Genomic DNA, 16,232 nt, shown 5'->3' on the forward strand with positions numbered 1-16,232 from the left:
CGAATTGGGCGTTGAATTGCTTCCACACCCACTAGGTAGTACAGATCTGGCCTCCGGCGATTACCACATTTTTTCCGATCTTAAAAAGATGCTCCGTGGCAAGAGATATATCTCCGATGAGGAAGTAATCGCCAAAACTGAAGCCTATTTTGAAGGCAAAGGTAAATCATTTTACAAGGGCGTCATCGAAAAATTAGAAAACCATTGGAATGATTGTATCGCCGCTAAAGGAGATTATTTTGATGAATAAAGAATAATTTTTGCAAAAAACTGTTGTTTTATTAGTTAGGCCCGGGACTTATTTACCGACGTGTTACTTACACATAAAAGGGTCAAAAATTATGTATGTTTAAAAAAACTGTCTTAACTAATCTGCAAGGAATTGATTGTGTGTTGAAAATAAAAAAAACAAACATGCAATCTGAGATTGCACCAAAATATTAATTAACATCAAATAAGAATAAATATTAAATTCTATAACGTAACTAAACTCAGTCTAAGCGGCCATAGACGGTCAATATTAACGTCAATATATTGTACGGGAATAATCTTTATAATCTTAGTAGGTCAACACACACGATTCAATATTATTGCACAATAAATTAGTTCCCGACTGAAACTGGTGCTGTCAACATGTGGGATAAAAAGACAGCTGGTTGTGTGGCTATTGCATTATAGTATATTGCACTTTGCACTATCGTGTAGTAGCACGAAGAAAAATAAACGCATATGGATGAAGGAAGAGTTCAAATAAAGAAATAAGTACATTCATCATCATTTCATGATTTAATAATTACTGAACCAAGTGATTTTCAAAAATTTCTGCATCTGGATATTTTTTATATTTTCGGAGCAATTGATCGTACTGTTAATTTTTTAAATTTTGTTACTATAATCTTTACTCTTGCCATTCCACAGACGGTACCAACGACCGGTACACATTGATGCACTCTAGTTGCATGTTTGTCTAGATGCACAGTTTTAAGCCCACCACGATGTTCACAATATGAGTGATAAAACACAACTGAACCAATATTGTGCAATATAGGCCACATATGCTTCAATATTTAGTATATTGCACAATAAAAATAAAATTCGTGTTGATTGACGCAATATATTGCGCAATCGTTCAATGTGATCTACAAACGATCAATATATTGTACAAAATTAGATATTTTGCAATATATTGACAAAATATTGAGCGTCTAGGGACCGCTTATATTGTTCAATAACGTTTCTTAACGTGAAAACAACATCACTTCACTTGGCTTAGAATATAAGAATGTACTCATCATTAATAGTGCTACAGCCCTAGTTAAGCCTCGACTTTCCCCAGTCTATTTCGCCAGCCGTTTTTAATCATCGGATTATCTGGAATCGTCCAATAATTATCTGGAATTGGTTGTTTTGTCATTTTTTATTTTCTAATCACAAATTACTTATTGTTGGTATTGAATAAATTAAAACAAATTGAATATATTTATAAGATAGTTTTTTTTATTACGTTTATCGTAGTAGACATTTATTTTTAGCGGACTATTTTTCTTCTTTCAGTTCTGCTCAGCGAAACCATGAAAAACGATGATATTCTATTTAAAACTTTAAAAATAACTGACTTTGGTCTAGCTAGGGAAGTTTACAAAACAACTAGAATGTCACAAGCTGGAACATATGCTTGGATGGCACCAGAAGTTATCAAACAATCAACATTTTCAAAAGCAAGTGATGTGTGGAGTTACGGAGTACTTCTATGGGAGCTTCTAACTGGTGAAACACCTTATAAAGGTATAGACACGCTAGCTGTGGCGTATGGAGTTGCTGTAAATAAGTTGACACTACCTATCCCTAGTACATGTCCACAGCCTTGGAGAGAACTTATGGAGAGTAAGTATAAATTATTATAATCTACAAGGAAAAATTAATTTCCTGTAGTCGACTGTATACCATATGACAAAATTTTTTATTAAACGATTTTTTATAAAACATATTTAATTAAAAGAACCCTTTCGGGCTAAATCACAGAACGTTTTCGGAATGAATATTCCATCTTTGCCGCTTCTTCTTCCACAACTACATGGGCGAAAACCATTTAAATGTTTTTAAATTGTTGTTAGATTACATGGTTGCTGATCATTTTATAGGATGTTAAAATTTTAAGCATATTACTGCATGCCTATGTAAACTCCCAACAGGAGTTACTGGCCCGGAGATGTAGTCTCTAAACGGACTTTAAGTAGTTGCTATATATACTCCATATAATTCTACATTATTAGAACTGATAGAATGGCAATTGAGTTGTCGAGTGAGAGCTTATAACTCAAGGATGGTATTAAAGGTGAGAAATTTAACCTCGGACTTCTGGTGGTAGAGTTGCAACTGAAAGGATACTTGTGAAGTATCCGAAATAATACAAGCGATATATTACTCGACGCGCCTTAGCAAAACCAGAATAAATATATACTTCCGATTTCTATATCACTTCCGGTTAAAAAGGTGAAGTCGGAAGCGTCACATTATAGTCGCAGATATAGTAAATGAGATATATCAATAATCCCGTATTGAAAAGTTGAGCTCGAATATTTATATCCGGTTTTGCTGTCATTTCTGGTTAAAAAGTTATGACCCGATGTTTGACAAAAATTACTCAAAACTTGACTTCCAGCTCTACTTCCGGTCATGTTGGGTGAAAACCTATGGCTTACAAAGCCCAACCGTTCGTATTTGTCTCTCCTTCCCCGGTATCAAGTTGATCGATTAAAATAACATTGAACATTGACTAAATAAGTGTTTATTTCTACTTACATAATTACCATTACATACCAAAATATTATTTAAACAATTTTAGAATGTTGGGAAGCGGATCCTCATCGAAGACCATCATTTGAACAGATTCTCGATGATTTAGACAGAATTGTACATTCCTCATTCACGCAAACACCACACGAAAGTTTCCACATCATGCAGGACGACTGGCGTCAGGAAATCGAGGAAGTTCTACTAGATCTTCGCAGAAAAGAAAAGGTAATTTCCAATTGCTAAAATAATTTCAGTTCGCTAGCACCCAATCTAATACTACTGAATTATTTCCATAAGAAATCTATTCATTTGCTCTTTAACGTACCGTTAAAGGGCCTAGCCGGGTAAGATGATGAAAACTGCCCCCAACTCGATTTGAATTCCATATAGGTCACCGTTTAGCATATATAGTGAAACTCACTTTCTGAAATTTTTAGCACCCTAGGTGGTCATGTGACCCAACTAAAGCCTAATTAGGGTTTCTATGTTTTTATTTTTTATCTCAGCCGCATCGAGAACTAGCGAAAAACTTTAAATAAAAAAGTTGTAAGCTGTAAAAAGTTCTGTCCGAAAAACATTTTTTTTTAATTTTTGGCGAGAATTTAAATTTTAGAACGATTTTAAAATTTGAAATGAGTATAAAAAAATAACTAAGACATTCGTTTTCACGAAAAAAATATATAACGTGTATTTTTGCATAATGTTTTACCCTGAATTTTTTCAAATTTTTAAAATTGGTGAAACGCACCCTTAAAAATAAAAAACCGCATTTTTTCGGGTTTTTTCGCTTTTTGATACAATTTTATACATGTTTTTCAAAAAAGGTAACACCGTCACTATAATAGGTAAAAAACTGAAAAATAATTGGGGTTTGTTTAATAAAAATTTTTGTAACGCCATCCACTTTCAAGATACAGGACGTTGAAGAAAACAAAATTTTACACATTTTTTACGATTTTACTGAAACTACTGGCAACATTGTAATAACTTGGCGGGTTTTAAGAGGTAGTTATTGTGCATGTTTTGGCATACAATTAAGGATTTGATTTTCACCATTGGCGCGCATAGGGGTAATGGTCTGAACTTTTCAAAGAAAAAAAGATAGTATGCCACTGACATATTTCCAATTAACAATCATTTTTTAATTCCTCGTTCAATTTGCAATAAAAAAACTATCTTCTTATTTTTTCATACGACGCGCCGTTTTGCTGCAAAAAATAAAATATCTTAACGCTTCCAAAGTATTCGAATTAGTTTTTATAACGGATGTACGAGTTTATGTAGATTTAGAAACTACTAGAAGTTCGAACACTTTGTAAGGGTTAATTTTTTTATTTTTTGAATAAAAATGGCGCGTCGTATGAAAAAATAGGAAGGTAGATTTTTTGTCACAAATTGAACGAGGAATTCAAAAACGATTGTTAACTTGAAATATGTCAGTGGCGCACTATATTTTTTCTTTAAAAAGTTCAGACCATTACCCCTATGCGCACCAATGATAAATATAAAATTCTTAATTGTATGTCAGCACAACAACTACCTCTTAAAACTTGCCAAATTTTATTACAATGTTGCCAGTAGTTTCGGCAAAATCGTAAAAAATGTGTAAAATTTTGTTTTCTTCAACACGACCACCTAGGGGGCTAAAAATTTCAGAAAGTTAGTTTCACTATATATGCTAAACACTGACCTATATGGAACTCGAATCGAGTTGGGGGCAGTTTTCATCATCTTACCCGGCTCGGCCCTTGAATTTTAATTCTCACAATTTTAATTTCTTTTGAGCTAAATTTTTTTTGACGTGTAATCGGCAAATGCGGTAGACATTATCAAAGGCGATGCTGGGGCGGATGCGAACGTGACCTACTGCTACTATTATCAACCACTGGTCATCCTCCTCGAGTATCTGCGCTAATTACAGCTATCGTGTGCCCCCGCGATACGTCGATACCGCTAGAATGTGGATGGTATTTGAATTTTCGATGCGTCAGAAATTTATATAGAAATCTATCTATATATATATATATATATATATATATATATATATATATAAAGAAGTTTGGTATTATTGACTGGCAATATGTAGACTTTAGTTTTTTATTGAGGTTGCAGTCATTTATTTCTAAGGGGCAGGGTAAGAGAAACTCTGTGTTATAATCAAGCTTTCGCAAAATTTATTTGCTTCGTCAGGATTAGCTAAAATTATTATATAGTTATAAATAAATACAACGAAATGAAAGAACATTGCATAAAAATTAGTACAAAAACTTACAACGTGAGGTTTGTTCCTTAATTTAACATTTCTACAAAACATAAAATATCTAAAAAAATCTTTATCCTAATGGTTTTCAAGTTCCAATGTTTTAATTTTTACAATTCATGATAAAAAATATGATTTAATAATTTAGTTCTAAATTTGACCAATGCCAGAAAGACACTTAAATAATGTCAAAAAGACACTCGTAGGTATTTGTTTATTTGATTTTAAGTTGTTAAGAACTAGATTTTTGATTACTTGCTTGTGCATTTTAAAATTTTAGAAGTTATAGATATATATATATATATATATATATATATATATATATATATATATATATATATATATATATATATATATATATATATATATTGTTATATTTCTATTTGATATGAAAATTAAAATTTGATAATTATAAACAAAATTCAATTTAATATAAAATATTTTCAATTTTCTCAACCACGGGCATATAAATTTAAAACAACCTGTATACAACAAATTGTTATATGTAATTTTAAGAAGTGATTAGAATAAGCGTACGAAACTCGGAACAATGTGCTTAGAATAAACAAAGTGAATGACGCGTACCATTATCGGTTCTTCTCGGAAGGTCGATCATTAGCCTATGCTAAATAAAACTCAGTGAAATGGATGATAGTTCATTATCGTTTTTCGCGGAAGGTTTCGATCATTAGCCTATGCTAAATAAGACTCATTTGAAAGAGAGAATAGGTCATTAAAATTTGTAAATAGTTAGAAAGTATTTTAGAATGGGAATTAAATATTTTCTTTTGAAATCCATTAAGCATATTTAGAAAGATTAAAAATTGGTTTTGAGGAATATTACGAATGAGAGTTGGTGGTGGAAGATTGATTTGTGAATCTGGAAGGGATATTTAGAAAGTAGGGGAATGGATGACAAAGTGAGAGCAGAATGTTTTGAGCTGTCGAGAAGTGAAGTCGAGTAGTAGACGGTAGTGTTCGAGGAGTGAGAAAGCCGGTGTAGTTCCGTGAGTGTGGAGTATCTATCGTGGAACGAGAAGTAGGCCAGGTCGAGAGTAAAAGAACCTCCTTGAGCCCAGAGTGTCCCGGTAGCTGATAGCAGTTTCGAAAAAGGTAGAACACAGCATCACGACAAAAGCAGGAACGAGAGCTATTCGAGCTAGTTTTTCAAAGGAGAACATCACTGGAAGCCAGGACGAGGTTTGATCGCAGCCAAGGATAGCAGGAAAGGATTATGTGTGAGGACATTTTCAGTTCACCAGGAAAAGGTCAGTCTCATTTGTTTGGACATGAATGTATGGGTTTTTCGTATTAAATTCCACATAAAAAATTGAATAACATAATCAATAACATCAGAAAAGCTTCATCAAACTTAAATAGAGTTGTTCCTAATAACTCCTAATAGTTAAATGTTAATAAAAACTTTCAATTGAAAACCAAAAGGAAATAAGATTCCCATTTGTAAATGTTATGTTTAAGAATAATAAGAAATAGCAAATATTAAGCATTGGTTGCCTTTTAAATAAAATACAAAAATATTTTGATTATAATTGTAACCCATATGTGTATTTTTTTTACTCTTTTCTTTTCTATCCCGATTAGGAACCATTAAGAAATATTTAGAAGCCACGGAAGTAAGTAATTAATTTATAATTCGCCCTGAGATTGAAAACATATTGATATGTGATCTGGTTAATTAATTGGATTAGTATTAATACATTGATTAAATTAAGTAACATATAAGAATATTATCTCATATCAATAATCAAGATCACATCAACTGTCGTCCAACGTGGAAAGCATTGTAAGGTATTTCTAGTGGCAAATTTGAAGGATAGAAAGAGTAAAGCCGCTATTTGAAAATTTATATGCCTGTGGTAAAAAGTGAGATACTTACATTTGATAACATAAAATTTTAGATCTCTTTAGGTACAAATTTTACATAACTGATTTAATATTTTATTTTTACGATATTTACATTTGATATATTTATTGACAATTTATAATATTTGGGTGAGAAAAAGTCGTCTTGGTAACATACTAGTAAAATTTCATATTTGGCGGGGACAGTACTTCTTGAAAACAAATGTCTGTGACAAGAAGCCAAAGCAAGGACAACAAAAAACAAAAAGAACATTCAGACCAAGAAGATATTTTAGACAAGACAATCATGGCATCAGAACAGCAAGAATTATCAGGAATAGATAAACTATTACAACTGATGCAACTCCAGTCACAAAAAATGGATGAAGCAAAAAGGACAATGGATAAAAATCAGGAGGAAACAAAACTAGCAATGGATGAAGCAAAAAGGACAATGGATAAAAATCAGGAAGAAACATCAAAGAAAATGGATAAAGTGGATCAAAAAATGGAGGAAACACAACAAAAAATGGAACAGAAAATGGATAAAGTGGAGAAAAAAATGGATGACAATCAACAGGAAACAAAACAAGCGATAGAAGAGAACAATAAGAAAATAGAGGAACGCATAGAAAAGTATGAAATGAAAATTAAAGATCACATGCAAAAACAAGAAATGAGAATGAAGGACCACATGAAAGAACAAGAAATGAAAATTCAAAATAAAATGAAGGAGTTAACGAATTGCCAGAAAAAAGAAATGGAAAGTTTGGAAAACAAGTTGCAAAACGCTATTCAAGCAGACATAGAAGAAGTGGAAAGAAAGATTGCGGAAATCAATACGCAACAAAATGTCGGAGAAAGAAGAGAAATGGTTATACATAGCACAGATGACGTGAAGATAAGGTTTGGCGGGGATGTAAGAAGATTACACCCAGTGCCGTTCATTAATAGCCTGAAAAAGAAAATACAACACATCGGAAATTTCGATACAGCAAAAGAAACTATCAGAAACCATCTCAAATATGAAGCAAGCCTATGGTTCGATAGTAAAGAAGAAGAATTCGGCAATTGGCAACAATTTGAACAAAAATTTTTGAATTATTTCTGGGGAAAGGTCCAACAATTGGAAATTAACAAGGAATTGCAAAATGGGAAATACAATGATAGGATGGGTGTATCAGAAAGGACATATGCTTTGCAAATTTACAATAATGCAAAACATTTACAATATAATTACTCATCGGAACAATTAGTCGAACTGATTGCAAGACATTTCGAGGAAACGCTGGAAGACCATATCACATTGCAAAATTACAAAGACATAGATAGTTTATGCCAATTCCTACAAATAAGAGAATCACGTCTAAGAGAAAGAAAATCAAGAAGGTCGCGAGAAGATTACAGGCCCCGAGAAACACAAGATTACAGAGATAGAAATCAAAATAGGAGGGACTATACAAGACGAGATTTTAATCCCAGAAGGGAAAACGAAAATAGAGACAACGGAAGAGGAAATTATGAACAAAGAAATAGGCAATGGAATGAGGACAGAAATCGAGAATACCAGAATAGAAACACCACACGCTCAAATCAAGAAAACAGAAATAATGGTAGACAAAATGAACAGGGATATCGAGAAAACCGAAACAGATCCGACAGACCAAGAGAAAATAGAAGAGAAGTAAATAATACCCAGACAGATGAATATGACGGAGAGAGACATTATGACGAAAATATAAACAACGATGAGCAACCGGCGTCTTTTCAAGACGGCGCTCACTAAAAACCAAAAATCAAACAGGAATCTTTTGTCACCCCAAGGAGTTTATTAAATTGGCAGGAAACAACGAAAAGAAAAATGGAGTTAATTTAAAATTTGTGGATGGATTTATCAACGAGAAACCAATTAAAATTATGATAGACACTGGATCTGAAATAACATTGGTCAACAGAAAACTAATAGAAGAAGTTAACTTAACAAATTTAATTTATAAAATACCTAGGGTAAATTTAGTGGGCGCAAACAAACGGACATTGGCAACTATAAATGAAGGCATACGAGTAATGGTACGACTGGGCAAGAATATGTATGCACTACAATGTGTAATAATGCCAAACATGTCACATGACATGATAGTAGGAGTGGACGAATTGGCAGAAAAACATGTAGTGATAGATTTTAAAAATAATACGATGAAACTAACAGAAGAAAAAGAAAAAGAACAGGAGGAAGCTTTCGAAACATTAAAACGAGAATTCGCAAAAGGAACGAAAATATACCACCCCATTTACAATTTACCTTTTATACTCCGAACTGATGCGTCCATACAAAAATTTGCAGGAGTTCTGTCTCAAATACAAAACGACCAAGAAGTGCCGATATGTTTTATATCGCGAGTGACTAAAACACATGAGAGAAAATATAGTGTTACAGAATTGGAGTTTGCCAGTGTACTATATTGCGTGAACAAATTGAGGTTTTACTTATTGGGAGCAAAATTCACAATCGAAACAGACCATGCAGCTTTAGTACATATCATGAAGAATAGATTAGTAAATAATAGAATACATAGAGGTATTCTATTATTACAGGAGTATGATTTTGAGTTCCGATATATAAAAGGAAAAGACAACATAATAGCCGACGCTCTAACACGGGATGAGGACACGGGAAAAAAGGAAACAATTACTCTACAGGTGGGACTAAATAGATTAATACAAGAAGAAGGGATATATTCGTTAAATGAGATAAGGACAAACCAAGAAGACCTAGAGGAAAGAGAGAAAAGAAGAGCGGAAGTAGAAAATGACATATATTTTAAGAGAATAGACGGAAAGGAACTATATTTAGTGACACAGACATTGGCCGAAAAGATAATAAAGAAATTACATGAGGACAATGGGCATATCGGTAGCAGAAAAGTTTGGCTCGTTTTTAGGGAAAATTACATCAGCCGACAGGATTACCGCATTGCAAAGGAAATTACCCAGAAGTGCGATGTATGTCAAAAATATAAGAGTCGGAATTGCAAAAACGAAAATGTTGCCAAAAATATTGAAGCCCGAAACAAACTAGACATTGTAGCAATAGATATGTTAAGCAATCTAATTATGACCACTAAAAGGAACAAACATATTCTGGTAATGGTGGATGTGTTTTCAAAATACGTAAAATTATATAGTTGCCGCACCACAAAGGGGGAGGAAATATTAAGAAAAATCGACAATTTTATAGCCATAGTAGGAACACCAAAAAAGATCCTACTGGACAATGCAACGTATTTCCGAAATGATCGTTTCAAGGGACAACTTCGAGAACGAGGAATAGAGACAAATTTTGTCAGCATCAGGCATCCACAGAGTAATCCTTCGGAACGATTCATACAGGAAGTGACGAAATTTCTTCGCATTGCAACAGATGGTCAACATCGCCACTGGGACAGGAAAATGGCGGAAATAGAAAGGTATCTAAATACAATTCCGAGCACAGTAACAAAAGAGACCCCAGAATACATCATGAAGGGTGTATTGCCGATAAGGCCATGGGAAGACCAAGAGCCAAAAGAATATCAACAGGTGATTGAAACCGTACAGAGAAGATTACGGCGAAGCAACGAAAAATATATCCAAAGACAGGAACAAAATAGAAAAAGAAGACCAGTGACTTTCCAAAAGGGTGAAAAAGTACTCGTGAGGGCATTACGAGTATCAAATCTTCGTGGGGGCATTTGCGCAAAGTTGATGCCTGTTTTCGAAGGCCCGTACATCGTGAATAATGAAAATGGGATAAATAGTTATGAGTTGAGGCACAGGAACTCGGAAAAGATCCGAGGAATTTATAATATTCACGATGTATACAAATATCACGAATAAAAGACAGAATTACATGAAGTAGATAGTAAGTTAGGATATAAGACGTAGATTAAAGTAAGGAAATATACAGGGAGTTGGTTTTGCCTCGAGAAAATTTATTTAAAAATGCAGATAAATTTTATCGAATACAAGGCGGGGATTTGTTATATTTCTATTTGATATGAAAATTAAAATTTGATAATTATAAACAAAATTCAATTTAATATAAAATATTTTCAATTTTCTCAACCACGGGCATATAAATTTAAAACAACCTGTATACAACAAATTGTTATATGTAATTTTAAGAAGTGATTAGAATAAGCGTACGAAACTCGGAACAATGTGCTTAGAATAAACAAAGTGAATGACGCGTACCATTATCGGTTCTTCTCGGAAGGTCGATCATTAGCCTATGCTAAATAAAACTCAGTGAAATGGATGATAGTTCATTATCGTTTTTCGCGGAAGGTTTCGATCATTAGCCTATGCTAAATAAGACTCATTTGAAAGAGAGAATAGGTCATTAAAATTTGTAAATAGTTAGAAAGTATTTTAGAATGGGAATTAAATATTTTCTTTTGAAATCCATTAAGCATATTTAGAAAGATTAAAAATTGGTTTTGAGGAATATTACGAATGAGAGTTGGTGGTGGAAGATTGATTTGTGAATCTGGAAGGGATATTTAGAAAGTAGGGGAATGGATGACAAAGTGAGAGCAGAATGTTTTGAGCTGTCGAGAAGTGAAGTCGAGTAGTAGACGGTAGTGTTCGAGGAGTGAGAAAGCCGGTGTAGTTCCGTGAGTGTGGAGTATCTATCGTGGAACGAGAAGTAGGCCAGGTCGAGAGTAAAAGAACCTCCTTGAGCCCAGAGTGTCCCGGTAGCTGATAGCAGTTTCGAAAAAGGTAGAACACAGCATCACGACAAAAGCAGGAACGAGAGCTATTCGAGCTAGTTTTTCAAAGGAGAACATCACTGGAAGCCAGGACGAGGTTTGATCGCAGCCAAGGATAGCAGGAAAGGATTATGTGTGAGGACATTTTCAGTTCACCAGGAAAAGGTCAGTCTCATTTGTTTGGACATGAATGTATGGGTTTTTCGTATTAAATTCCACATAAAAAATTGAATAACATAATCAATAATATCAGAAAAGCTTCATCAAACTTAAATAGAGTTGTTCCTAATAACTCCTAATAGTTAAATGTTAATAAAAACTTTCAATTGAAAACCAAAAGGAAATAAGATTCCCATTTGTAAATGTTATGTTTAAGAATAATAAGAAATAGCAAATATTAAGCATTGATTGCCTTTTAAATAAAATAAAAAAAAATATTTTGATTATAATTGTAACCCATATGTGTATTTTTTTTACTCTTTTCTTTTCTATCCCGATTAGGAACCATTAAGAAATATTTAGAAGCCACGGAAGTAAGTAATTAATTTATAATTCGCCCTGAGATTGAAAACATATTGATATGTGATCTGGTTAATTAATTGGATTAGTATTAATACATTGATTAAATTAAGTAACATATAAGAATATTATCTCATATCAATAATCAAGATCACATCAATATATATATATATATATATATATATATATATATATATATATATATATATATATAGTCATTTATTGAGGTTGCAGTCATTTATTTCTAAGGGGCAGGGTAAGAGAAACTCTGTGTTATAATCAAGCTTTCGCAAAATTTATTTGCTTCGTTATAAATTATCTTATTATCTTCGTCAGCGTATCTTAGGTGATTTAAATATTGGCCGTTAATAATGATTCCATATTCTTCCCATTGTAATCTCTTGAAAATGTCTTCTAGTGCTTGGTTAAAGGGTTTCGACGAAATCGTATCTCCCTGTCTAACGCCCCTTTTGATAGATATGAGATGTGTATTCTGTTCAAGTTGGATCGTAGTTGTGGCCTTACTGTATATATTAGAGATTAGTTATGTATACCTGTAATCTACTCTGCTATTGTGTAGTGATTGTTTCACTGCCCAGTGTTCTATAGAGTCGAATGCCTTTTCAAAATCTATAAATGCCATATATATGGGTATTTGGTATTCATTCATTTATATATTCATTTGGTATTTAATATATTTTTGGTTATTGGGTATTTGGTATTCAATATATATATATATATATATATATATATATATATATATATATATATATATATATATATATATATATATATATATATATATGTCTTCATATCAAGGCGAGATCCGTTTGTATCATAAGCTATAAAAGATGAGATCCGTTTTGCAAGGCGAGATCCGATTTTGGATCTCACCTTGTATTCACGTGTATATAGTGACATCTCGATGTAACAATGGTTGGGGTACAAGGAAATCGATTTTTGTCTGGACCTCATTTTGCACCCCTTTTGGTGAATTTTATATTGCGGTGGTTCCACTAAATCCGCTGTAGAGGGCAGCGCGCGCGATCCGTTGTGTATATGCTAAATATATATTTTGCAGACAATCCGAGATCCGGTAAATTTGGAAACATCGCAAATGAATTTCACGGTCAGCTCTCTCACTCGGCTTATCTCTAGCTTGAATAAGAATAAAGAATATTTACATTATTTAAGGGCTCTGTCCAGAAAGGCGATTGTCAAATATCTCGAGACTAGACGGCATATCGAAAAAACTTTGGAATACTTTTTTAATGGTTTTTCAACATCTATATACTTATGCAATAGCAGGGTTCTTATTCTGCCTGGGAAAGCGGTGGGTGTAGCAACTTTGAATTATCAACTGAAACAATCTATTTTTAATTAAATAGTTGAAATTTAGAATTAAAAATACACAACCTTTGTTTGAACCGATAATAGCTTCTTTAATCCAGTCGGAAGAGCTTCAAAATCGTCATTTTGATGACATTTAGGGGTACTCAGGGTTTAGGGGTACCTCAGGTAGCTTAAAACGTAAGAAATAAATTTGAATAGTAACGGATTAAGCCAACACAGAGCCTATCGCAAATGTATACTTTTCATTAATGTTTATTGATAAACAAAGCTCCAATTCTATTTTACTTCAACTCATTTTAAGGCTATTTCAATAAACTAACCGGTTCATTTTTCAGTTTTTTGGTAAAATATTGTAACTTATAGACGAAAATTCTTAAAATCGGCTATTTTTCATTTAAATTGTCAATAAATAATTAAATTGAGAAAAAATTGGTCAGATTTACATAAATTTTGTTATTCCGGCCATATAGAAACTAAAACAATTGTTACGTAGTTACACTGTCATAAAAACCGTGTATTTTTACTCATTGCTTTGAGCTATTTCACGTAAAATCGAGATATAAGTTGTATTTTTACATAAGTTATATTAACGTTAAACTGACTTAATTTATAGTTTTATAAGCAACAATTAAGTATAGCGAAATTTATAAAACCTTGTTTAAATTGTTTTACATGCTCTATAATGCGGTTATCTTAAATTTTGTTTTGAATGTTTTTCTTCTTACTGGTAGACAAAAAATGGCAAAATGTGCATTTTTGACATCAAATTGTTGATAACATAGTTACTACTCAAAATATTTAAAAAAAACTAACCGTCGGTATAACAGGTTGCCTGACAACCAGATGCAGAAGAGTACCATAAATGTTTTCCACTTTTTAGCACTTTCTTTAAGTGAAATTTAAAATCATTTACCACCAATAACTTACACCCATGTTCACTCATTACGAAATCTGTTACAAGAATTTCAGCGATTTCAGCCATTTTTTCAAAATTTATTTGGATTTTCTCTAATAATCCTTCCAAAAGACAATACATAAATGATGAATACCTTTTACACCAACTTCAAGAAGGGTAATTTATACAGGTACATACCTGGAATTATTATATGGACCGTTCACTCTTGTTAGAGTATAGTTCGCTCAAATATCCTTTAAATATCTCTTTTAATCCATTTCACGCGGTAAATTAGTCCGCTTTTCCTTTAGGTCGTAGTTCATAGGTTGTGATGTTTTTTTGCCTTCTCTACTATCTTCTTCCACTCTCTCCGGTCCTGAATCTTTTCTCTCCAGTTTGCAATTTCCATCTTTGATATATCGTCTAGCAGTTGATATTTTTGGTCTTCCTCTTGGTCTATTTTTTACTGGTTTCCAGTTCATTATCTTCCTGATCAGTTCTTCTACCCCTCTTCTTTGTGTGTGCCCAAACCATCTGAGCCTTTGTGCTTTAATGAATTTTACTATATCTTCTCCTTTATTTATATTTATTATTTCATGGTTCATCAGCTTTCTATATTCCTCTGTTTCTGTCTTTACTGGGCCATGTATTCTTCTCATAATTTTTCTCTCAATTATTCTTAACTTTTCTTCGACTTTTTTCGTAAGGCACATTACTTCTGCTCCATAGGCTATCACTGATCTGATTGCTGCTGTGTATATTTTTGATTTTGTTTTTTGCTCAGGTTTTTGTCCTTGAGTAATTGGTGATATTTCCAATATACTCTATTACCTGCTTTAATTCTTTCGTTTATCTCTCTATTCCTTCCGTTTTTGCCGTCCACCATCATCCCCAGGTATTTGAAGCAATCTACTCTCTGGAATGTATTTTCACCTATCTTTATTTCTGTTATTCTGTTTACATTGTCTCGTTTGCTTATAAGATACTCGTATTTTGTTTTATTCTGATTGATTATTAATCCTCTCGTCTTTGCTTCTCTTACAGGGTTAAAAGTGCCTCTTCTAGTCTTTTTTTATCTCGTGCTACCAGTCCCAGGTCATCTGCATATCCTATGATCTGTGTTGAGCTTTGAATGATTGTCTTTTTCAGCCCTGTGTCACTAATTACTCCTTCTAGAGCGATATTAAATAGTGTCGTTTGTCGTTGACAGACTGTCTCCTTGTCTTACTTCAAGTTCTATTTTGATGTCATTTGTATCGCCCTCATTTGTTTTAACTTTTGCTGTTAAGTCTTTTATTGTCATTCTAGATAGTCTTATTAATTTTGCCGTTATCTCCATTTTTTTCATTTATTTTAATAATTGTTGTCTGTATATGCTGTCGAAGGCCTGTTAGAAGTCGATGAATAGTATGTGTAATTCTATGTCATGTTCATAGCTTTTTTCAATTGTTTGTGTAAGTACGTGTATTGCATCTATTGTTGATCTTCCTTTTCTAAAACCCTGTTGGTATGGTCCTATAATTTTTTCTGTGTATTGAATTATGATATTTCTAGTCGGTTTCTTATAATTGTGGTCAATATCTTATACGTTGTATTTAGTAGCATAATTGGTCTGTAGTTGCAGCACTTAGTTGGATCTCCTTTCTTAAAGATTGGTGCGATGTGTCCGTTTTTCCATTCTATGGGCATGCTTTCGTCCTTCCAAATTGTAACCATTAACTTGTGCATTCGCTTCGTGAGCTCCTCTCCTCCGTTGATGATCAGTTCGTTGTTGATTTCATCTGGCCCTGGCGTT

General features: G+C 33.0%; 1 protein-coding gene across 1 annotated transcript in view; it reads left to right on the plus strand.

Moving 5' to 3' along the window:
* The window catches only part of LOC126884396 (mitogen-activated protein kinase kinase kinase 11-like), a 713,707-nt gene that overhangs the window by 662,829 nt on the left and 34,646 nt on the right, over positions 1-16,232 (plus strand). Inside the window, exons 4-5 of the mRNA XM_050650315.1 lie at positions 1,555-1,884; positions 2,846-3,021. Of these exons, the coding sequence (XP_050506272.1) occupies positions 1,555-1,884; positions 2,846-3,021 (506 nt within the window). The remainder of the gene's footprint in view (positions 1-1,554; positions 1,885-2,845; positions 3,022-16,232) is intronic.

This window comes from Diabrotica virgifera, chromosome 5 (genome assembly GCF_917563875.1).
Source record: "Diabrotica virgifera virgifera chromosome 5, PGI_DIABVI_V3a".
Classification (NCBI taxonomy): Eukaryota; Metazoa; Arthropoda; class Insecta; order Coleoptera; family Chrysomelidae; genus Diabrotica; species Diabrotica virgifera.